This window comes from Ochlerotatus camptorhynchus, unplaced genomic scaffold, assembly GCF_037179485.1.
Source record: "Ochlerotatus camptorhynchus isolate MF236.1 unplaced genomic scaffold, CSIRO-AGI_Acam_v1.1 ptg000284l, whole genome shotgun sequence".
In the NCBI taxonomy this organism is placed as follows: Eukaryota; Metazoa; Arthropoda; class Insecta; order Diptera; family Culicidae; genus Ochlerotatus; species Ochlerotatus camptorhynchus.
Window position 1 is genome coordinate 3,248,341 of NW_027040773.1, and position 24,349 is coordinate 3,272,689.

The 24,349-nt window shown below is 39.7% G+C and overlaps 1 protein-coding gene across 1 annotated transcript; it reads right to left on the minus strand.

Moving 5' to 3' along the window:
- Window positions 1-4,310: 4,310 nt before the first annotated feature.
- On the minus strand, window positions 4,311-22,799 carry l(2)k05911 (lethal (2) k05911). Its single transcript, XM_065228202.1, has 7 exons — window positions 22,291-22,799; window positions 7,480-8,198; window positions 5,306-5,451; window positions 5,089-5,224; window positions 4,879-5,023; window positions 4,678-4,823; window positions 4,311-4,608 (listed from the first exon to the last, which is right to left on the minus strand). The coding sequence occupies exons 1-7, from the start codon at window positions 22,397-22,399 to the stop codon at window positions 4,450-4,452; spliced, it is 1,560 nt and encodes a 519-aa protein (XP_065084274.1). The 5' UTR covers window positions 22,400-22,799; the 3' UTR covers window positions 4,311-4,449.
- Between the last annotated feature and the right edge of the window lie 1,550 nt (window positions 22,800-24,349).

The window sequence follows — 24,349 nt, forward strand, 5'->3', positions numbered from 1 at the left end:
TTTTTATATCACAGTTTCTAATGTTTTCAAAAAAAAAAAACGCAGGGCTCTAGGATCAGGTTCATGGATTGATCACTTTTACGGATGTTCCGGATTTTTTGAGGACCGTTCCGTTGTCTCCAGAATCCATATATAGGAACCATGACTGTTTTCTGACTAATTGTGAACATTTGTGCCCATTAATCTGAATTACAGATCTTGCGCCACTTGCAAAACCCTACAAACAAACCTTTCAAAAAAACGTGTAACAACTCTTTTTGCTTTTTAAAAAGTAGGCGACTCTATTTTCAATCTTTTTGCAATCAAATTCATCGACATACCCTAGGAATTCAAAAGTTACCAAAATTTTTGAAATTCATTAAGAAATGGCTAAGTTATGACATTGCAAACTTGCCGTTACACGTTTTTCGGAGGCTTCGTAGTCCGCGTAAAGTTTTTTACCCACCGTATTCGGAGTGTTAATTGTTGGTCTTGACTTTATGAATTTTAATCCTGCAGATTGAGTGACGTGAGCAGGATAGCTTCCACTCACTTCACCATATTTTTTTTCGGTATACCGTATGCATGATAATGCTTGCATCATCGTACAAATAAGGTTCCCGTTTCACCTGTGCATACAATGCCTTGGTTTTCTTTGCATGCACGTAACCTATACCTTATACCGTAGTAGGCTGTGTATAAAAGAAAATGATTTACTTATGTCGTTTTCGTTTTTGCGGTGTAGCTACACCGGTGCTACACTGCCGTACACCGAAATATTTTAGGGTGTAGATATAGGATGCACCTTTGTTTACAAACAAATGATGTTGAGCTGTCAAAGGCTCGCGCTTAATCCTGCTTACACTACACCAGTGCTACACCGCAAAAACGAAAACGGCATTAGTCAAAAGGGTTTTAGACCGAGAAAAGAAAGGACAACTATCCGCGAAGGTGGCCACAGGTCGTCCGAGGTCAGCTCGGGTTCCGAGGGTTATCGCTGCTATCAAAAGGAAGATTAGCCGGCGCCGGTGGTGTAGTGGTAAGCGTGACTGCTTTCTAACATCCCAATGGATCTAGGTTCAATCCCAGCCGAGGTCGGTGGGATTTTTCTGAGGCATAAAAATCTCTGGTCACGTCTTCCTTCGGAAGGGAAGTAAAGCCGTTGGTCCCGGCCCATGTGTGTTGAATGGGTGCGATATCCTACGCCGGTGTGGAAGCTGCCTTCCTGCACATTCGATTGCCGTCAATGGATGGCAATCGATGTCCGTCGGTGATTGGCACTAGATTGCGGAACAGAGACCGACGTTAATTAAAGAAATGAATGATGATGATGATGAAAAGGAAGATTCGGGTGAATCCAGTGCGTTCAATAAGGAAAATGGCAAAGGAACACGGGATCAGTGATTTTACGGCACGGAAGATCGTAAAGAAAGATTGCGGGGCGAAGTCGAGGGCACGGAAAAAACTCACATGATTACCAACCGAATCCGGGAGCTACGAGTCGAACGATGCAAGAAAATCTTGAACTTCCTTAAGCGAAAAAATCCGGTAATCCTGTTCGCCGACGAGAGCATGTTTACCGTCGATCAAGTATCAAATTCCAGAACTGATAGGTATATAAGTTCTCTTCCGGTAAAAGACGTGGCCGACGAGCACAAGAACGTGTATCTGACCAAGCGTTATCTGCTAGCGTTATGGTGTTTGGATTGGTGGCTTCCGATAGCAAAAAATGGACCCGGTGTTCATTCCAGAAAGCGACAAGGTCAACACGGAGGTCTACATCGGGATTTTAAGTAAGTATGTTCTTCCGTGTATCAAAGAACAGTACGGTCCGAAGCCAAATGTTGTATTTCAACAAGATGGGGCTCCGTGTCACACCTCGAACCGCACTCAGAAGTGGTTGCAGGAACATCTTTCGTTCTGGGCGAAGGATGTGTGGCCGCCATCCAGCCCCGATCTTAATGATGATGATGATGATGATGGTCCCACCTCTTACCCCTACAAAGGTTTGAGCTGGACGATTTATCTTTAAGATAATTGAATATGACATTTTAACCAGGTTGGCAAACAAAATCGAACTGGTTTCAGTTACAGATATAGATTCCCTCTAAAGTTTACAGTTGCTTCACAGCGATATAAATGTGGAAAAGCTCAGGCGTCCACCTCTTAGTTCACCTTTTTGTCCACCTAAAATATTCATAAGTATTACAAGCAATCAAGAGTTAATGAACAATCAACAAAGCATCCTATTACACTAGTAACCCCGCAATCTGATGCTATCATAATTTTCAGCAATGTCAGGAATGCTCACGAACCCCTAACATTTGCCAGAAAACTTACTACTAACTCAAGGTATCTTTCAAATAAGCTTCAAAATTGCATTTTTTTTTTTATCAAATGTTAAATTCAGTCCTCTATATCCGTAATACGCGCGCGAGGCTCAAACCTTTGTAGACTCCTTTTTTTTTAAATTAATCTACTATAAAATCATATATTAAAAATCCATCATCACCCTCGTGGCGAACAGAAATGGTTTTTGCAGTGCTACAATAATTATTAAAAAGTCGTTATGACAGCTATCCATATAAAATAATCCGTTAGAGATAACTTCGTCAAGATACATAATTTGTCAATTCATAAAAAAAATCACTGGATAACTGTTCAAAAGACAGTTTTAACGTGTGAAATGCAGTGTCTCTTAAATTCTGTAAGTGTTGCTAAACGTTTGAACAGTAATCCGCTGGATTACTCAATATGGCGCGTCATGAAGGCCAAGGCCTGTTCTAAACGCCACCCGAGTACAGCAAGCCTCAGACAAACATTGACCCGTACCTGGAGAGAAATGGATCCAGACTACATTATTAGAACCTGCCGTGCATTCCGGAAGCATGTGGAGGCCGTAATTGCAGCAGCAACCAGTGCCCTGTGGTTATGCTCCAAAACTGTTGGTAGAAAATGGGGTTTGAAACCAACAATGACAATGTGGGTTTACACATCAGTAATCCGTCCAAAAGTAAGTTATGGTTCGTTAGTGTGGTGGCCAAAAACGAAAGAGGCTACCGCACAGAGGAAGCTGGCAAAACTACAACGTCTAGCATGTATTGCTATAACGGGTGCGATGCGTAGCACCCCATCAAAAGCGTTAAATGCAATTCTCAATCTACTGCCCTTGCATGAATACGTGCAACTAGAAGCGGAAATAAGTGCTCTAAGGCTCAAAAGGTTTAAAAAAAAGTCATGCCTGGTGACCTGGTTGATCACCTAAGCATTTTACAATACTTCCAAAGAGGACCAGTGATGAGTATGAATGGAGACTGGATGAAACCAGAGGACAATTATGACACTCCCTTCAACGTATGTGAAATGTTGCGTTCGGAATGGGAAGTCGGTGGTCCTAGCGTTCGTCAAGGCTCACAAACAGGTGCAGGAATGTTTGGCCCTGGGACAAATATTTCAGTAGCGATGGGACATTGTCCAACAGTGTTTCAAGCAGAAATCGTGGCCATACTTGAATGTGTAAGTCTTTGCCTAAGGAGAAAATATAGATGTGCAAATATCTGTTTTTTTCTGACAGTCAAGCAGCACTAAAAGCTTTTTTCTGACAGTCAAGCAGCACTATTATGCAATCATTAGTTGTAATTGGAAAATCAAAGTTAGTTCCCGTGGAGAATAGAAAAAAACTATGAAAGTGATGATGATTTCAACATTTTGCACGGTGAGGTATACGATTGTAATCTTAAAATCTATATACACTCATCTCTCCATAACTCGATATTGAAGGGACCATCGAGTAATTATCGACGTATAGAATTTTAAATATTTTTTTTTGTTCGTGGTTAATTTTAAGAATAATCCCAAATTATTCATTCTATCGATATGAATTGGAAAAATGGTTTAGGCATCCATTTACGGAAGTTATGAGTTATGAATTCCAATTTAGCCAATATGAATAAAAACACGCACATAGGACTGCCAATTCGTGACATTTAATTTGTCGCATGAAAGGGGGATTGATAGATTGTGGCCATTTGCCCCAATGTCTCCCAAAAAATTGCTGCATGTGTATGCAGTTCAATATGACCAAAAATGAATGAGATTTGATCTACCGCATAGCCTGTTTTTGATCACTTCTTTGGCACTATCTGGCACTATCGCCATGAGTAAGGGATGCTAGAAGACATGTCATCATTCTGAAGAAATTTAAAATCCCGAAGACATTTCATGTTTTGTGAAGTCTTTTTATTCTAATCCTTAGGAACATGGATTTTCGGACATCAAAATTATACATAACTTTATCGGTACATGACATGTGCTGTGAGTAGAAAATGATCGATCATTTGAACCTGTTCAAAACAGACATTTGTTGACAGTTTATTTTTACAAAAAAAAATCTTCTTAGTAAAATGGCAGCAATTAGAAGTAATACTATACTATTTCGTTGAAACAATTGAATATTCTCTTTCATACACATCAATTGTCTTGTGTATTCTTCGTAATCCAAGGCATGAACGCTGTAACTCGACTGTATACCCCAGGGTATTGACCTTTCCCGCATCCGATACCCCAAGAAACGATACCGACCTGAGTCCATCGACCGCTGTTGACCATTAACGGCCCGCCTGAATCTCCCTACGGTGTTGAAGAAGCGTGTCAGAAATGAAATATTCACATTGTCATCACGGATGAAATGAAACTTACGCTACATGAGTCCTTTGCTGCCTGTCCAGCGCACAACATTGTTTCAATGATACCTCCGGGAGCGGCCGCGCCATATTTCCTGCTGCAGTCGGTATTGGACCAGATAGGGAGGTTCACTTCCTGTAAAATAGATGGTTGAGGTCCATCTAAAGAGCAAAACTTTCTGTAATCATTCTTTAATTAAGTCCTAATCAAACTTACTTTCTTGCAAGCTTCCCCAACCAATAACGGTTGCTGTTGCTCCTCTGACCAGAGAGCCGCTGTCGCCTGCCGGTAGGCAAATAGGTCTAACCGATTTCGAGAATTGAACCGGTTGATCCATGGTTAGCACGGCAACGTCGTTATACTAGAATGAAAGATTATTGAAAGTAATTGTTCATGGTTTCATTCGTGTTTCCCAGCGAATCTTACCAATGTTCGCGAATCGAAGCCACGGTGTCGTACCAATCGTTTGACGCGTCGTTCCACGTGTTGCACCTCGGTGTTAATTCGGATATTGTGGTCACCCAGCTTTACGGACAATCGTGAAACGTCCAGGGAGGTCATGCTAAAAACGAAATTTCACAAGACGAGAGAATCTGTTACTAGGAACACTTATTATAACTTGTCGAAGCTTCATTGGACCTACTGAGCTACACAGTGAGCTGCCGTAAGGATGTGGATGTTGTCGATCAGTGATCCTCCACAAAATTGTCTGCCATTGTTGAACAGGGCAGCGATCCACGGCCACTCGTTTGGATCAGCATTGTGACCACCGACGATTCGTTCCGTATCCTGCGCAAAGGAAGACAATTTCAGAGAATCGGGGTTAGGTCTATAAGGCACATGGGTACATTGGCCGAATGTGGAACAGTTGAAAAATGCTCTTAGGAATTGATTTGGGCATCTTGGACATTAAGGGGTTAGGGAGCATCCATTAAGTTCGTCGCGCTCCAAGTGTGGGTAGATCACCTTTTCGTGGTACGTTACGGGATGTAAGATCTACCACATCGAGTTTTGGCCCGAAGCTCTTATTGTTGACGGTTATGAACCTCGGTTTTGAGATTGGATATAAGGTTCAGGGTTCCGATGCATGGTCAAATATCAGTATCATCGCTTGTTTTTCTCACTAAGAAGACCTATTTTGATTGCTGAGAGGTTGCGTATTTGAAGAGATCACAGAATTTTTCAAATGATGCCGAACATCACAATTGAATGAGGATTCATGTAAGACCCATTTTGATTGATGGGAGAGCGCGTCTTTGGAAAGGTCCCAGAACTCTTCAATTGATACGGAACATCACAATTGAATGAAGATTCATGTAAGATATTTTTTGATTGATGAAAGAGCGCGTCTTTGAAAAGGTCGTTTCGAATATTGCGAAACATCATAATTGAATTAGTCTTCTTGTGAGAAAAGCAAGTATGTACGATTTAACTGTATCGAAAACGAATAGCTCTTTACTAACGAGGTACTACGACATGTACTAAACAAAGAACACGGACATATCACAAAAGATCAATGTATTGGTCCCAGTGACTATTCCTCTCCTTGTTAATCTGCTTAATGCTATTGGTCTGTTTGCGTTTTCTTATTGAAGTTCAAGACTAAATAGGAAGATTTATTCTACGACTATGAAGGTTAGTTGCCTCACTAAGCGGATACCCCGCATCCTAATTTGTTAATCTACTTAATGTTATTAAACTTTCTGATGTTTCTTATTTAAGTTCATTTGATGATTATGATATCTCATTAGTCTAGTTTAATAAATAATAATAATTGAAATCTCTAATTCACCTAATCAATCATAACCCATGCTTTATTAAGTACCTGCACTTGTGCTTGTAATCTAAAATTAAACGTGTTTCAAGTACTTTTGACTTTGACCTATATTTATTATATCTTAGTTCGACCCAGGTCTAAAATGCTCCACTTCGAAGTTAGTTTCGTAGCTGATTTTTAAATTATATAGGGTATATGATCCAACTACGCTCACACGTTTCCACTATGTCGCACCACAAAAATGCGTATGGGTATGTCACAATAGAAGCACGCCACAGTGAAAATCCCGAGCCATAGTTCAAACATTTATCCCAAATCAAAATGAAGCACATATAAGATTAGTTACAATACCATGTACAAAAATGATGTTTAACATTGTTTCCTTAGTAATACTTCAATGAAAACAACAATGAAAGCTTGTCACGCAAATAGAAGGAGCACCGTTGGGCACTTTCTGAAATATTTCGATAGTATAATTCCCTTTCAAACCCAAATAAATCTATACGTGTAAATATAAATAAAATAAGAGTGATTTGCGGAAAAACCCGCAGTATCGCACCCAACGTCAATGCCTATACGTAAGCGTACTACGACACGGCTTTCAAACAAAGGAGTAACAAGTGTGATACTATCACTGCTGGACTAGATCTTTGGTTTTCTCATGCAGTGGTTCATCAGAGAGGGGAAGCTTAGTAATCCCCATCGCCTGCCCATGGCGCCATTTTTTCGCGGCATGAACCAGCAACGCCGGACATAAACCAACCGTCTCCAACGCTCCACTATAAAGCATGAAATTAAGCCTGCCCACCAGCAACAAGGTGCAAAAACTAACCAAGGGGAGGTAATGGCATATTAATAGCTTATTCTGCTACCATATCAAAGTTAGCTTGTACTCATGATACCAAACTATGATAACAACAGCAGATTTGATAACATAATAAAATATTGATAGTAAAATTTGATATTATTTTGCTCTGGTATGGCTATTCCACTCTACCTGGATTATGACCCACGCTGCCCAATCCTACGCTACAACTCACCGGATTTCCATTTTTCATTCCGCATCCCGCATTGATGACTCCTGCTCCACCACCCGGACTTCCCACTGGCCTTGCAGTGGTGACTTCGACCGTTGGCATCGGGGGATGAGTGACAATTGGTGGAGGCCAAACCATAGGGGGTTTCGTTGGTTGATTGACCTCCGTCGGTGGTCTCGGTTTCGTAGGCCATGTTGTGCTGCCAGGTCTATTCGTCGGTCTTGTGGTTGGCTTAGTTGGCGATTCGGTGAAAGAAGCAACAGTCGACGTGAAAGAGGGTGGATGCGTGGCCGCTGTATGATCTGGAGGATGGGTCGGAACAGGTGGTGGCCAACTGGGGTAGTTGTTATTCTTGGGTGGTTTCTTCTGAGTGTCTCCAGTTATTTCGATACCACTTTCGACTACGGGAGGTACAGCTATTGATTCGGTGGTTGTTTCCGTGGAAGGAAAAGGTGTGATAGGGTTTGTGCAACATACTCCGAATGCTTGTCTGCCCTGGTCGTTAAAGTAACTACAAGTATCGTAGTTTCCAAGGACCCAAGATTCCCACACGCTCAGATCAGGAACCTTGAAATAAGGATAACATTTCCTAAACGATGTACAGAAGCCAAGATGTCCCTTCGATGTCAGACAGGGGCTTCCGTCGCCCAGTGCCTGCGCCCATGTGGTAGTACGCGTACTTAGCCATATATGTCGCGGTTGCCGTGGTTTTAGTTCGCTAGCTGTAAGGTAATAGAATAAGCACAAAAACAGCGGATTAAATCACACACAATTACCATCCAGAACATGTCATAAATCAACGTCGTGTTTGAATGAATCATTTAGAGACATCAATCTCACCTCCCTCTCATAAAAAATTGAACTGCTAAGAATTTGGAGTTCATTCACTCCTCCGTACTTTGGCGTTCGTCTGGAATTACACTCTGAATAAATTTGCATATCAAACAGGGCCTGTTTTTGTTCTCATTTTGCGGTTCACGGGAAAATGTGTGTTAAGTAGATTGAGCGCGATCGGGATCGTGGAACGGTTGATCGAATGTCGTGTTTAAAAATAACCCACAAAGGATTTGGTTGCTCTCTCTGATCGGTGAAATGTTGTGTTATTGGATTTCAATCGAGTTTGGGTTTAACCGCTATAAAATTGCGCATGTTTTGCGTCTTATTTTAAAGTGAAACCAATCCACCTGCATCGGTTGAAAACAACGTACATCACGACTCGACGTAAACGAATCAATCATATGTTTGGTACGATAGTTTAGTTCATAAATTACTTAACAAAGTTTACTAGGATGCTCCTAGTGAATCCATTTTTTTTTGCCTTCATCCATATGACGTTTGGATGTGTTTAGACAGAATTAAAACTCGTATGAATGAGCTAGAATCAACAATTTGTAATTCGGTATCAAACCTAACGCACACTTAATCATGATTTCCCTGTTCGGTTTTTTTTACAGTTTTTACCGAACATTCAGCTATTCTCAATGATGATCAGTAGCTTTTGCTACAAGCTACTGAATGCGGTAATAACAAGTACTGAACTTACCGTAAAATAACAATAAAATAGTGTACCGAGTTTTCAGTATTCGTAACGTTTTACTGGAGCAGTCATCAATCGAAATTCCAAAATTGCTGATCCTAACAGTAAAGCAAATTACTTGTGTCATCTTCCTCCATTCCACCTCGTGCAGTTGACGTCGTAAATCTTTGCGAGAAAACACGAAACATTTGTGAAAATAAGTGAATTCAACATATGAGTTCAGAAACTGCCACGAAATTTGCAGTTTCTGCACTCCTGCATCGGCTTCCAGATGTTCGACTGATTTTGAAGAAATTTGATTTACCAAATTTCCTGTTATAGAGCTCCAGGTTTAGGCACGCAATCTGGCACATCAAAAGAGCCACCAGCCAGCCAAACCACCCAGAAGCGCTGACCGCTCAACTCCCGCCACTAAACATGTAAAACTTAGTCCCCAAATAAAAATCGTTGTGAATTCGAAATATTTTCATCAAATGAACCCAAACAAATCACTAACTACCAACAATTAAACTTTTTTGATGAAATTAAAAATACTAAAAATTCAGCAAAAAAAATGGTAAAACATTAATTAGGTACTTAAAAAGACAGAAAATCTTTACAAAATAAATTAAACGGTAATTATTGACAGTTCAGGGATTCTGCGATTTACGGAGTTTTCAATTAAAGCAAAACTACTGGATTGATTATTGAAAATTCAGCTGTTTAAAAACCCAGTAAAATTTTACTGCCTTCGGTAATCTAAACTCAAACCTCATTCATTGAGCCTCTCTGCGAGAAAAAAAGTTAACGCAAAAATATAAATTAATAAATTTTAGAACTTGAAAACTCACCGGTGATTTTTGCGACGTTTAAAATTGCAAGGCAAAACTCATAGGCGCATAAACTCATGCATGAGATTTGAGTTTTAGAGTTTTCTGAACACTGGTCTGTGTGTATGGAATTGTAAATTAATTCGGAGGTCATCTTTGGTAGTAACATTCAATTTTTTGTTCAAACCCGTTCGAAAAAGAGAAGTCATCTGTGGGTGTGTGCTTAGTATGACGGAAATTATATCTAAAGGCCCAAGCGAAATTTTAACTTTTTTTTTGCATTTATGTAGGGTAAATTATGGCTTCGGCACCCATTGACTGTTTTCGGCAACCGAAATTGAAACGTTTATTTAACTGTATTTTCCCATCAAAACTCTTCGCTGAATGTATTAAGCCGATTCCTTACCTTTTCAGTTTCAATCAGATTACATTTTTACGACTGTGAATTCCTGTTATACCATATTTTTCTTTAAATGAAATATACATTCTACAAAATACGGCTGATTTCGAGTTGCCGATAATAGAACAGCTGGTTAACACGCAGTTCAAATGGAAAGGGTGCCGAAGAAAAAGAGACTGCCGACAATAGTCACTCTCACCTGAGAAGTTTGGAGCGTTGTAAAAACATGTTCAACCCATTTTGATCAATTCTGTCGATTGGAATTGGTAGAACAGCAAGCAGCAGATAAATGTCAACAAACAAACCTGTCATGTATGTGTGTGACGCTGAGAAATCACTAATAGAAGTTCGGATGCTGCTTAGATTGACGAGAATACGTAAACTCCCCTATTCAGTCGTCAAGAAACTCGAATTTAGACCATTAATTCAATCAAATAACGTTCGCATTTAAAAAAAAATGGACAAAAATTGTCGATTTTTCATGGGTTTACGTTCACCCGCACTGAAAAAACTACCCATGCGCTATCAATCATAGTAACCCATGAGTCAGCAGACAAAATTTGACAGCTCTATCAGGCAAACTCTAACTGTGATGGCAAAAACAGTGAAGCATCTCCGTGTGTGCGCGTTCAAAGAACGGCACCCCGCCGCGTCGAAAACGGACATTGTGCGGTACTTTGTGGACGCCGGATACGCCCGTTCCGGCATCTACAACATCTTGGCACTATTAGACAACAATCAGAGCATCGAAAGAAAGCCCGGTTCCGGACGGCCGACGACCCTGAGCGAAAAGAATCTCCAAAGGATGTTGAAGAGGAAGACCGAGGGAAAAGTGGCTACATCGCTGCGTGCGCTTGGGCGGGAGGTCGGTGCAACCGGCCAAACAGTGAAAAAGTACTTGGCGAATATGAACATACATGTCAGGAAGCGGAAGTCACGTCCACTGGTTTCGGAGCTGCAGACAATGACGCAGCGGCAGCGGCTGAATAAGATGGTCAACTCGTTTTTCCCGGCGAATCGCGACGTGGCGGTGGTGATGGACGAAGAGACCTATCTCACCTGGATAGCAACGACTGACAGGGCACTTCGTATTTTACTTCCCCCACGAAGGAAGTGAGCTCCGAGGTGAAGTTCATTTCACACACCAAGTTCCCCAAGAAGGTGCTGCTGTGGCTGACAATCAGCGAGAAAGGGATGTCAAAGCCGCTTTTCTTTCGCTCCGGACTGGCCGTGAACGGGGAAATTTATAGTACGAAATGCCTGCCGGAAGTTGCGTCGATCATCAAGAAATACCATAAGGGCGAAGACGCGGTGTTCTGGCCGGATCTGGCGTCGGCCCACTACTCGTTGCAGGAGATGGAGCGGCTGAATATCGATGTGGTACCCAAGTTGGTGAACCCGCCCAACGTCCCCCAGCTACGTCCCATCGAGAATTTCTGGGCCAACCTGAAGCGTAAGATCTGCTCCAACAATTTTGTCGCAAAAACTGAGGAGGAATTGATAAATAAAACGAAGAAAGAACTCAAAAACATGCCTACACGCATGTTTTCGTCCGCCATGGCGAATGTTCCGGTAAACTGCCGGAAGGCCACTCGCAAGGGCGTAGAATTTTTTTGCAAGAAAGCTTAAATAATTACCTTCTATGGGAAATTTATCAAAATAAATTATCTGTCTTGGCATTTTTTTTTCATCATGCGAAAAAAGTCCATTTTTTTAATGCAAACGTTATTCTTCATAGGAAATTTTATTCTACGAACGTCACATTGTTGCCAAATGTCGATTTGAAATCCCGTTTTGGCAGCAAAGTGACGTTTGTGGAACAAAATTTCTAAAAATAAATTATTTTTTTCTTGGCATCTTTTTGCAAGAGAATGTCAATCAGGGTTGATGCATATATTATGTCACGCTCTAAAGAGGGGGAAGGGGGTCTAAGATTTTGTGACAAGTAATGCATTAGGTATAGTAAAAACGTCACGAGGGGGGGGGGGTAAATTTCTCCTCGATTTAGCGTGACATAATTAATGCATGGGCCCTTAGGGTTTTTTTAATCCATTTATTTGTCAAGGCTCAATTGTGTTAGCTTTGCGGAGCCGTAATTCTTTGTACATTAACAAGATTTCTTATATCTTAAGCTAGTAAAGCGGGGGCTGAATATTCACGGCTTATTCGAGGATAAGGACAACAATTTTTAAACAGGTTGGACGTGGACTAGGGACAAGGTACATTAGGGTGACTTGTCGTTTTAATCTCCATCGCCGTTGTTGTCGGTGAATTAACGTGGGTGAACCAATGAAGTGGTCTACATCTCGAAAGGTGAACTGACGATTGACGGCACAAATGAAACGAAACACAAAAAAAGGCTATCTTGGGACTGACACTTCAATTGGGAAAACTACTAAACTGAAGACTCCCAAATTCTTAAATCGATCCGTTTTAGGAAATGGCTTTCCACGGGCCATAAGGGAATCCCAAAACTCAGATCTGGCAACACAGTATGAGGTACAAGACCAAACAATATGCTGGACGTTGTGGTAACCGGTTTCACAGTTATAATTATAATTATCGATTGAAATAAAACTGCGGTGCAAATTTACCTACACACTTAGAAATACCTAATCTTACACGTGACGGAAACCATCCTTGACATAAAGGATGAGACGTAAACAAACATGTCATGTAAAATTAAGTGCTCCGAGACTGAAAAGTTCAAAAGTACGTTTGATTGAGCTGAATTTTGCGTCTATTATGACTCAATTTTATGTCAAAATTGACGCTCGTATATGTCAGTCTCAGAGCACCTAAATTTACATCAATTTTTCTAAGTGTGTATGTATATAGCCGTTCCATAGCAAAACGATATACTGGTTCTCAGAATTTCGTAAAAATTGGTAGTTTTGTTCCTTATTGCAAAATATTAGACCCGTATTTTTTTAGGTTGTCATTAGGGTGACCATTTTAATGTTACACAATAAGATTATTTTACCGAAATCTGTGAAATTTTACAGAAATCTCAACAGCTGAACGTTCGGTTAACAGTTCGGTGATTTTTCACAGTTTTCCTGTAATTCTTCAACGAATATCTCTGAAAAATCACAGAACTGTTCAACTGTTGAGATTTCGGTAAAATTTCACAGATTTCGGTAAAATAATCTTAGTATGTAAGGTTGTTCAAAAAATCGTTTTTTTTTTCAAAAACGACTACCACGCGTCGTAACCATGTTACAGTAGCTATAAATCGATGGAGACGCATGGTAGTCTAATCCCATACGAGTATTGAGCGAAAACCCAAAACTTGATAGCTTCAAAAAATATAACTCTAAAACGGAAAAAAGCATAGTTGATTTGTATGTATGTATATAAGGTAGCCACCATCCCTTCAAAGATCTTGTGTTGTATGCAGCTCCACTTAATAGCAAGATCAATTTGAGCTATCGATCTGAATTCTCAATATTGCTGTATGAAGGGCCAAAAACGGAGGGGTGGACCCGTAAGCAGAGACACTTACGCGAAATCCACGGGAATTTAAGAATCTCCTTCCAACGATACGATCCAAAAAATCGAATAACGCAATTCGCAAAACTTATTAAGCTTCCTACAGGATGGTTTGTTAAGAAGGTTGCGTCAATTTCACTGAAACTGTTGAAATAGAATTCACACCACCACAATCGAATCGGTAGGATAAAGAAAATGATAGTGTTTATTACCTTCTAGACTCCGGTTGTCATACCACTCCATCGTCCAATTTCAGGTCAATTGATACCCTGATGCTCCCTCCCAACCCAGTATTTATTTGTATAATGAAAATATATGTAATGTGCAATGGAATATATCAGAACATTAATTATGAAATAATGAATATAATTTTATAAAGATAAAATAGTTGATATTCTGCACTGAAAATAATAAATATGGAGACGCATGGTAGTCTAATCCCATACGAGTATTGAGCGAAAACCCAAAACTTGATAGCTTCAAAAAATATAACTCTAAAACGGAAAATAGTAGATTTTGTGACATAATGTATAAACAAAAGCCTAAATTTTCAAGGAAAAACATAAAAAAACACATTACAGCCTCTATCTACAAACCATGAAAACCATAATAAACAATATAATCGATGTTTTTCAATACTAAATCTATTTTTTAAATATTATACTTTTCCTAAAAAGTATTACCTTTCATTTGATATTTTGATCTTTGAAATCGGCTCAGTGGTTCAAAAGTTATGAATTAAAAAAAACGATTTTTTGGACCACTCTACCATGGAAATGGTCACCCTAAAGACAACATAAAAGAATACGGGTCTAATATTTTGTGATAAGGTACAAAACTACGCATTTTTACGATATGCTGAGAACCACTATATCGTTTTGCTATGGAATGACTGTATAATGACTGAACAGAAGAAAGCTTCTCTTGAAAAATTTAGATTTTGGCGCGTACGTCAAATTAGCAGAAAACGATTTCTTAAGCCTTTAGCATTAGGTCTGTTCCCGTACTTGCTGCACCATATTATTTTCTTACATCAACTTACAGCTAAAGCATAAAAGCAAGTACTGGAACAAACCTATTGTTTTCATTGCAAAAATTAAAAAAAATAAGCGATAAAAAGTTCCAAAAGTTTACTAAAACCTAGGGACACGCAATAACCTTTAACTCCTACGCAGGCATGTGGGGGCGAGTGTGGGGGTATAAGGAGATAATCATAGGGGGTAGCCCCTTAAATAATAGGGGGAGGGGGGGCTACGTACAATATAGCATGCTTTTTTTTTAAATCGGCGCATAAACTCAAGCTAATATTGAATCCCGAGCAAGACCGGGCACACTCAGCTAGTATTTTATAAAGTTACCGATCGAAGTAGGTCGTGCTGGAAAGTTGACGCGTTTTTATTTTGCTGCTGATTTTCATTTTGTGACTTTAGCCATTTTAAGCCTGTTGAAACAAACTATGGCGAATGATAAGTGGGAAAAGAAAAAAAAACGAAGATTCAGGAGCGGTGTTTGTCGGGAGCTGTGTTAGCTGATGGGCTGCGAAGAATCCAAGTTGATCGCGATTATGTGAATCAAACAGACCAACGTCCGGCGACTGATACTGAGAGATACCGGAGTGTTGTATTCGATGTATGTCGTTCCGATGGCTGACAAGGGGTAGCGGTTTTTTACTCAGTATCAAAGAGACGTTTCGGAACATTAACTGCAGTCGAGAGCTTCGAGGACTATTCGGGTTACAATATTCAAGAAGAGATACGAAAAACATCGAAAAGTGATAGATAAAGAGAGAGAAGAGTATTCCACTACAGATGCCGATTATTCAACAGGACTCAACGAAAATCGAGATGACAAAGATTCAGCAGCAAGGACACAATACATAAGCGGTGATTACAACTAGATATAAAACATGAAATGCATCCTACTAAATACGTGCCATCTACAAAGCAGGAATTGCTTGGATGATGGAAGTGTACACGCATTACCAATATACATTTTATATCGGTACTACGTGTATGCGGGGCTTGTTGTAAGTGAAAGTAACCTCGGAATGGACGTGAGTGACCAGGCATTCTGAAATGGGTTACTGAATCGCAACAGAGCTATCACCTTTCAACTTCCGGGAATTTGTTTATTTTTGTGGCCATAAAAGTTACATGAGATTTTCGACATGATTGAAGTTTTTTCCGTCGATCTAGTTTTCCGTGCTGAGAACCAATGCTACCGACGCCAGGAAAGCACCTGGCCTCCCTTACCTCAGTCGGTAAAGGCCCAGCTACAAAACAAGACCATGCTGGAGGTAGCTGGGTTCAATTAACGGGTCCAGTCCAGGAATTTTTCGGGTTGGAAAGTTTCTCGACTTCCCTGGGCATATAAGTATGATTGTACTTGCCACACAATTATACTAATGAATGCAAAAATGGTACAGGCATCGAAAGTTCTCAATTAATAAATGTGGAACTGCATCTAGAACCCTAAGTTGAGAGCACATAATAAGCTAATAAGCGATAAGCAATAACCTTGAAATGCGAAGAAGAAGAAAGAAAAAGAAAACTATAGTAGAAACATTCCATAGTGTGTAAAATTCCGCTCGAAAAAAGGGGTAAAGTGCGGCTTGTGCTTAGCAGACCCAAAATTAGTTCTAAATCCTATTCCTAAAATTTTCGGTTAATCCGAAACGTCTTATTTCAGAACAGTTACTCACTTTCCCCGCAGCTATGACTCACTCCTTAATTATTTCCGCAACAACTATTAGACAATCACACGCGTACAAACGTCCACTTTTTGCCCAAGTCGACAAACAGTTCAAAGAGCTTCTTTATTGCTTTCTATTAAACAACTATTCAATTCAAGTCAGGTACGAGAGCAATACCTCTCACGACGCGCGGGGATCATTAAAATCAGAATCAAATTTCAAGCCACACGAATCTAATCATTATGGTAATGGGAAACATATTTCGCCGTGGTGTCATCGGCTTAAAGAACCCTTTACAAAGTGCGAATTTATTTCTACTACATCTGTGGGTGAAACGACTTGAATATTTTCGAAGAATTCGGCATTCGATAACATAAACAATCAAAACTGTCTCTCGGCGCAGACAAATTTGAATGTCTGCTGGGGATAGCTGTTCATGGCCATAAATTCATGAGGTGACGTATGTTGAATTAATCGATTTCAGCATAGATTCCCGTCGCTGATTGACACCGTACTTGAGGAGAGGAAAGTAGAACGTGATGTAATTTTAAACGTGCCACGTAGTCTCCACGCTTCTGCGCGGCACCTGTCTTCGGAAGACGATACCATACCGGTATACTGTTAATGGACGCACGTGGGTCGCACTTGGCATTTAAAGCCGTTTAGGTGGGCTCCCTTGTCGGGGATTCCTCTTAGAGTAAACTAGGTTCTAGAGCGCGCTGTTAGGCACTTATTTGTTATTCTTTTTATGGCTCACGGTGCGAAATTTCTCGGGTGACCTAATTGGAAGACTTGCACGGCTCAAACAAGGAAGAAGGAGTGCAGAGCTATTTTTCTAATTAGCCAACATTCTCCGTGCTGGAAAGTACTGTTATAACGTACTGTGCTATTCTTCGCATGCTTCGACGTATTTTGCGATGTCGTGTCTAGCTTAGGTAAACTGCGAGATTTGTTTTGCGGTTCAATGTTAAAATTAAAAATAAATTAAAACTGAACTGGATATCTGATGCACGCGCATCGCTGGAGTCTGGTCATGTTCGACGTTCAACACGTTCCAATCAGATGAAATTTCCGATGAAGTTGGTCACGGTTCGTCTCCAGATGGACGTTATGAGCAAATTAATGGGTACCGTAAAACGGGGTCAGATAGATCAGATGTAGGTTTTTTTTTTAGATTAAAACTAGGGATGCTCTGAAACAACAAAAATATTGCACTTGAAAAAAAAATAATAATGTGAAATAACAATGATCCAATACTGATAAATTCACTGAATCTAGTATGCCGCGCGGTGTTTTAGGTGCTTTTACAATGTACGGCCGTGCCTCACTAACGATGGCCTGTGATTTTGTTTCTCTTGATTTGTTTTCCGTACTGAGTACCGATGCTACCAACGCTAGGGAGACAGCTTCTACACCTGGACCCTAGCTAACTCATGGACCGGGGACCAACGGCAGAGATTTTTATGCCTCAGAAAATCCCGGCGGTGCCGACTGGGACTGAACTCAGGCCTTTTGGGGTGAGAGGCAATCACACTTACCACTACACCACCGGCGCCGCTTAACGATGGGCTGTGATGATTGTAAATTCTTCATTAAAAATAAGAAATATGGGGTGTGTTGAGTGCTGTGGCATTTCATTTGATGGAATTCGTGTGTATTTTTCATGGAATATGGCAGTACATCCCACTGATCACTGATTGATGGTATCTATTAATTAATCAATTTGCATCGTTATTGGACATAGTACTTTGCACAGGTTCACTACTTAATGTTTTTTGAGCTCTTTATCGATTATTAATTGAATTTTCTAAGCCTTTAGACCCAACCAGGATTCTCAAGGATTTCACGACTACGCGGATCTCTCGATTTTCGCGATTTTCGTGGATTTGGCGCGGATTTGCATTTCTGGTTAACATTCTGAGACTTGACTCTGAGACTCGCTCGCCCTACTACTGAAACCATTAAAGATCATCAGTTAGTTATCCTAAAAATAACGTTCAAATGTTCATTTATGTTTTAGCTCTTTTCCACGGAATCCGAAAAAAAAATCTCTCACTAACAGTGGACGGTGACATGATAAGTTTGAGAACAGTGCACAGTGGGCCAGGAATGAAATCTAAAAGGAAAAAAATAAAACACTCTGAGCTGATCTTCTTTCCTTTATTTAACGTCGGTCTCTGTTCCGCAATCTAGTGCCAATACCCGACGGATATCGATTGCCATCCATTGACAGCAATCGAATGTTCAGAAAGGCGGCTTTCCACACCTGCGTAGTTTTTTTTCCTTTGTTCGGGACCTAACACTACTGCGACCAGTAAATCGATCTATTGTAGTATATCCCGTGTCCTTAGTTTAGTGCATGTCGTATTACTCCATCACTATTGAGAAATGATGAAGTATTCGATTTTTTTTTACAGTTGCCACTCTTGCATTTATCTCAAGGATCCGACTCTAATTGAAAGGTCCCGCTATTTATACCCTTCGGAGTGTTGAAACAGTCTTAATCTTAGCCTAGTCTTAACCACTTCAAACTAAGGAACAACGAATAGAAGATTAGGAATCACATAGATGAAGACAACTAACTCATTTTTTCCTTGTTTTAAGATCATCCTCGGTAGACAAAGCAGAGTCTCAAAAGTAACAAGGACTAAGATGTGTTCCTTGGATTACTGAAAAATCCTGTTCCCCTAGTTTTGAAGTAGTCAGGACTAGGAATCGGTGCTAGATCTTACATCCCGTAACGTACCACGAAAAGGTGATCTACCCACGTTACGGGGCGTTACCTGCGTAGTATATCGCACCCATTCAACACACATGGGCCGGGAATCTGAGTTCCGGAGAACTTTGACATTTGGGCGTAATTGATTTTGTAAACAATCACGTCAATCGCCGATTTTTCGCGAATTAAAGCTCAATCTCGAAAATTAACAACACAATGAGTTAAAAGAATGGCATAGTTTGTTCGCGAGAAATCGGTGATTGACTTGTTTGTTTACAAAAGCAATTACGCCCAAATTTCAAAGTTCCCCGGAGTTGATGTATTCAGCAAAGTTTCGTGACTTACGTAGGACCAGAGTTGCGACCTATCACAATCACGACCGTCAAACAGCTGATGGTAGTAACGCTTTGTACATTCCTATCAATGTGCTCGTCGAAGCTCTCTCCATGGCCATCTATCATATTGACGCGTTGTTGTATCATGCGTTGTTTTCATTTTTTTCTGTCGTTTCGCTTTTTCTCATGATCGTACTGCAGAAGTCTTCACTGTTTTCGTTGTGCTTTTCATCATCAGCAGCGAGTGTAAAGTTTTACTTGTGAGCAGCGACCATTACTGGTGATTGTTGTTTGCCATGGCTCTACCTCTCACTGCGTGACAAAACGTTCTGTCAGCGATAGTCGGTTGATGCGTAGACGAGTGTCACGTGAGTGTCATGATATTTTGCATCATTGGGTAGGGCTATGATTTAGTAGATAAAAATAGTTCAAATTTTTGCCACAAAAAAGGCGCAGCGATACCATTTTTGCTATTTCATATACTAGAAGTTTGCTATCTTGGGTACGTAAAATTTTATGAAAAATTGTTGATCTTCAAACAACAGAAGTAGTGGAAATGGATGTAATGTTGGCCTAAATGCCCCTAATTTGGGCCCATACAAAAATACAGCAATCGACTAAAAAAAAAAATCTCTATTTAGAGATATTGACAACTGAAAAGAGCCATTTATTCGAAGAAAGTCGCCTTTAACTTTAACTTCAGCAAAAATATGCCACATCAAAAGTTCTAAATGTGTCCACAACAACTTTTTTACGAGAAATGAACGTATGAAATATATTCAAAGAAAACAAATTTTTTCAGGAGCCACCCTAACCTGATTGTTTAAAATAATCATAACTCATGAACCATAAGAGATAGAAATTTGATGTCTTCAGCAAAGTTGCTTCAAATTGATTGTTCTACAACTTTCTGGAACACTGTATCTAAAATAATAAAAAAGTTGTATTTTCAATTCACCAATTTTATGCATCACCTTAATTTCACTAACATAAAAAGATCGGCCAAAAATACGAAGAAACTTTCCGGAAGACACTATATACCTAAAACAGACGGTTTGGGTGCAATCATTTTTGTCTTCCTAAATACGGCTTTGGGACCATTTTGCATTGCTTGTCATAGAAAGCTCACAATTAATAACTATTGAAGTTAATAACAGGCATAAATTCCAGCATGAATATAGGAAACAAAAAATGAAGAAGATGATAATGAGCAGTTCCACACATCAAAAAATTCTGAATTTTAATTGTGATGTAAACATTCATTGACGTAAACTTGTATTTCATTTCACGCTAAGGAACAACTTGTATGCAATGTTGTTTTCAAAGATGGGCTTCTGCATACAATATTTGCAACTTTTCATGAAATGTGTCAGAAGTTTACATGATTTATAATGTAAACTTATATGATTTCAAGATAATTCTTCATAAGTTATTAAGCCTACACATTACTGATGATGTAAACATCCATGCATGTAAACTTGTATTTCTTTTCACGTAAACCAGCAACTTGCAAGAAACGTTGCGTACAAAGATGGAAAATTGCATACAATTGGATTATTCCATGAAATTTCTCATGATCTACACACTTGGAAAAGTTCATGTAAATTTAGGTGCTCTGAGAGTGACATATACGAGCGTCAATTTCGACATAAATTTGAGTAATAACAGACTCGAAACATAGCTCAATCAAACGTATTTTTCGTCGAGCAACGAATTTTTCAGTCTCGGAGCACTCAATATTACATGACATGTTTGTTTACGTCTCATCTTTTATGTCAAAGACGGATTCCGTCACGTGTAAATGTGTATAATGTAAACTTGTATGACATATGACTCTCTATTTTTGTGCATCATATGTTTCAGAAATTTACACTATTTTTTCGAACTGTGTGCTCACATCATGCCGCATCCCTCAAACGGCTAACATTTCTCAAAGTATCTGGGTCTGAGGGATGGCCCAAGGCGCAAAAGTGCTGAGCGACTATAATTTTGAAAAATATCTAAATCTGGATCATTGTGATTGTCAAACAATATATAAATGCAACGTGGACTTGTACAGCATTCAATTATTAACATTGGATGCCTTCCTAGCACACGATTTTTTTGATTGGTCTGCTTACGATGGGCCTAAAGTTGAATTCAAATTTTGAACCAGCAAAATCCGAAATTATTCCTAATCGAATATTTTGTCTTCCGCAAAACTCACTTCAACATCAACCACTGCTTAACGCTCAACCGCAAAGAGAGCGGAAGAGAAACAGCAGCGGTAGCGGAAATCCCCCTCATCACATTTTGCGCAGTACAATTTTTCGGGAGATCAAGGACCCCATGGCAGGGCGTTTTACTTTAGGGCTGTTCATAAACTACGCAGATGCTTTTTGAGCGATTTCAACCCCCGTACAAAGTTGTTCAATTTACTCGCAAGTGCCCCACTTATACCTTGAGTAATTCTTGATTTATTACCATCCAAAAACACTAAAAACTGGTACAATTTATTTTCCATTTTGCATTTTAGCTGCATTTATATCATTAAATATGAATTACTTATGATTTATATATGCAGTGCTTGAATTGATGTTATTGAAATATGATCAACTTTATAGATTCAATATATCTAATCTGCACATAATTGCATCACCGGCACATCTTTGCTTGATTCCCTATTCAAGTGGGACTGTTATGCGTTTATGGATAGTAAAGGTTTTTTTTTTGTCAAGAGTAATGCTAACAAGCTTTTCTAATCTTTTTTATGCAAAAAAACACACGAAAATAAATTTACATAACCGTCACCACCGTTAGTTAAATTGGTACAGATTTAGAGAACACCCACCTTCGACAACCACCGAATCATCTAAATCCTCGTTGGAATCCACCACCTTTGTTGCTGATACCACTTTAAGCAGAACTAGTCCACCAATCAATCCCGACAGTAACTTCATTTTTTTTTGGCACTCCTCTGAATGCCTTGTTTTAATCCACCGAAAATAATAGAACTGGTTCTTCGAAACTTAATCTATCATTTTATTCCCGGTAAGTTATTATCTCAAGGAATCACCACTACTTCAAAATTTCACTTGGCCCTCCCAGTAGAGGTGGCCTTATTGATAGTTTCCACTTAGCATCAAAATTGATCGCACTTTCCTTGTCTTCACTTTAGCATTGCCATTCGCCAACTAAGCCAACTAGCTTCACTGCCCCCAACGTCCCGAAGGAGGTGGGAATCGAAACTCTAGCCGCGACGATAAGTACCAACACAACACTCGCTACAGAGTTGCTCCACCAAGAACACCCGTCCGTGACATTGACTCGGAACCGTTTGAAAAAGAACTGTAATGTGAATTGGTTATTGATGATGTATTTATATATATACTCGGGACGTCTCCCCCGGTCTTCCCGTCAGTGTGTATGCCTCCAGAGTGAGCTCCCTCGTGTTCCGTTTGTAGAGGCTACTTGTTTGGGGATATACGCATTGCCGCGTTCCCGTTCCTTGCTTGTGCGCAGCTTGCCATTCGAAACGATAGGGTGGTTTTCATATGGAAAGATGTCCAACAGTTAACAGTGATCCTTCCGCGTAAGTCGAAACTGAATCACTGCAGAGGAATTTGCAGTTAACGTGGAGACACATATTGTTGAACTTTGAAAACTGATCTGATTACTAGAATTAGGAACTGGAATCAGGCTCCAACACACAGGTTGATCGGTATTCCCAAAATAGATGTTTTGTCTTCTATTTTTGTGGTTATAACGTTCATAGTAGTTTTCTCAGCTAGTAAAATTTCTGCATTCCTAAGTTAAACATTCAAAAAAATTAAGGGTGTGTTTACAAGTTACAAAAAAATATTTAACAGCTACTGTGGAGTGGTGTTGAGGAGTTGATCATAGGAAGACTGGCCCAAATTTATACGGGAGAAATTTTGTATCAATTTCTTTCAGCTTAGAATTTGCCCCGTAACGTGCGAAAATCACCTTTTCGTGATACGTTACGCGATGTAAGATCTACCACCGATTCCTTAGTCATCTTAGTCGATGATACTTTTTATGCCTTGTTAATAGTGATAAGTCCTCTGGTTGTCTGGACCGATGATGATCTTGAAACAAGGATTTTATTTTTTGTTAATAATTCGCTTGGATAAACGCCTTCTCGGCGCGTTTGCTGTTGCATTTGATAGCCAATAGAACCTGTTACAGCACTACATTGAACAAATTCCAGAAAATTATTTCGCTTAGCTGTAGTAATGTAAAGAGAAAATCGATGAAGAGGATCGATCATCGCGTTTACGGTCTTATGCATGCTCACTGTCGAGCTAGTCTTCATCCATGTCATTCCTAATATTCTATTCATTGTTCCCTAGTTTGAAGTGGTTAAGACTACACAGCAAAAAATTAATTTTAGTATCACATCAAAGTGGGTGCACTTCAATCGTGTTGAAAATATGGTGTAATATTACTTCCCAAAAGGACAAAATTATCATTAATACAGTGCATGAACTGACATTACGCTGCTTTTACTGTATTTGTTTATTTTTGTGGCATTAAAAATTAATGAAATTTTCGACATTATTGAAGTGCAGTATTAAAATTTATTTTTTGCTGTGTCATTAACGGCGTCATTGCTTTATTTTATTACTACGGAATCCAATTTTGACTGACCAAAAGGGCGCCTGTGGAGGGTGCTCTCACTTGTCGAAGGTTATCAACAGCGGGACCTTTCAATTAGAATCAATTCCTTGCGATGAATGACAACCAGGGCGATCAGCTTCAGAAGACAAAATCGATCCTACGAAGAGACTGCTAGCTCGACTTTGATAGTTTCGTCTTTCATGAAACAAATCAACCGAGGATTCATGACGCATATGACAGATATTGAAAATATAGATTTAAGCCTTTTT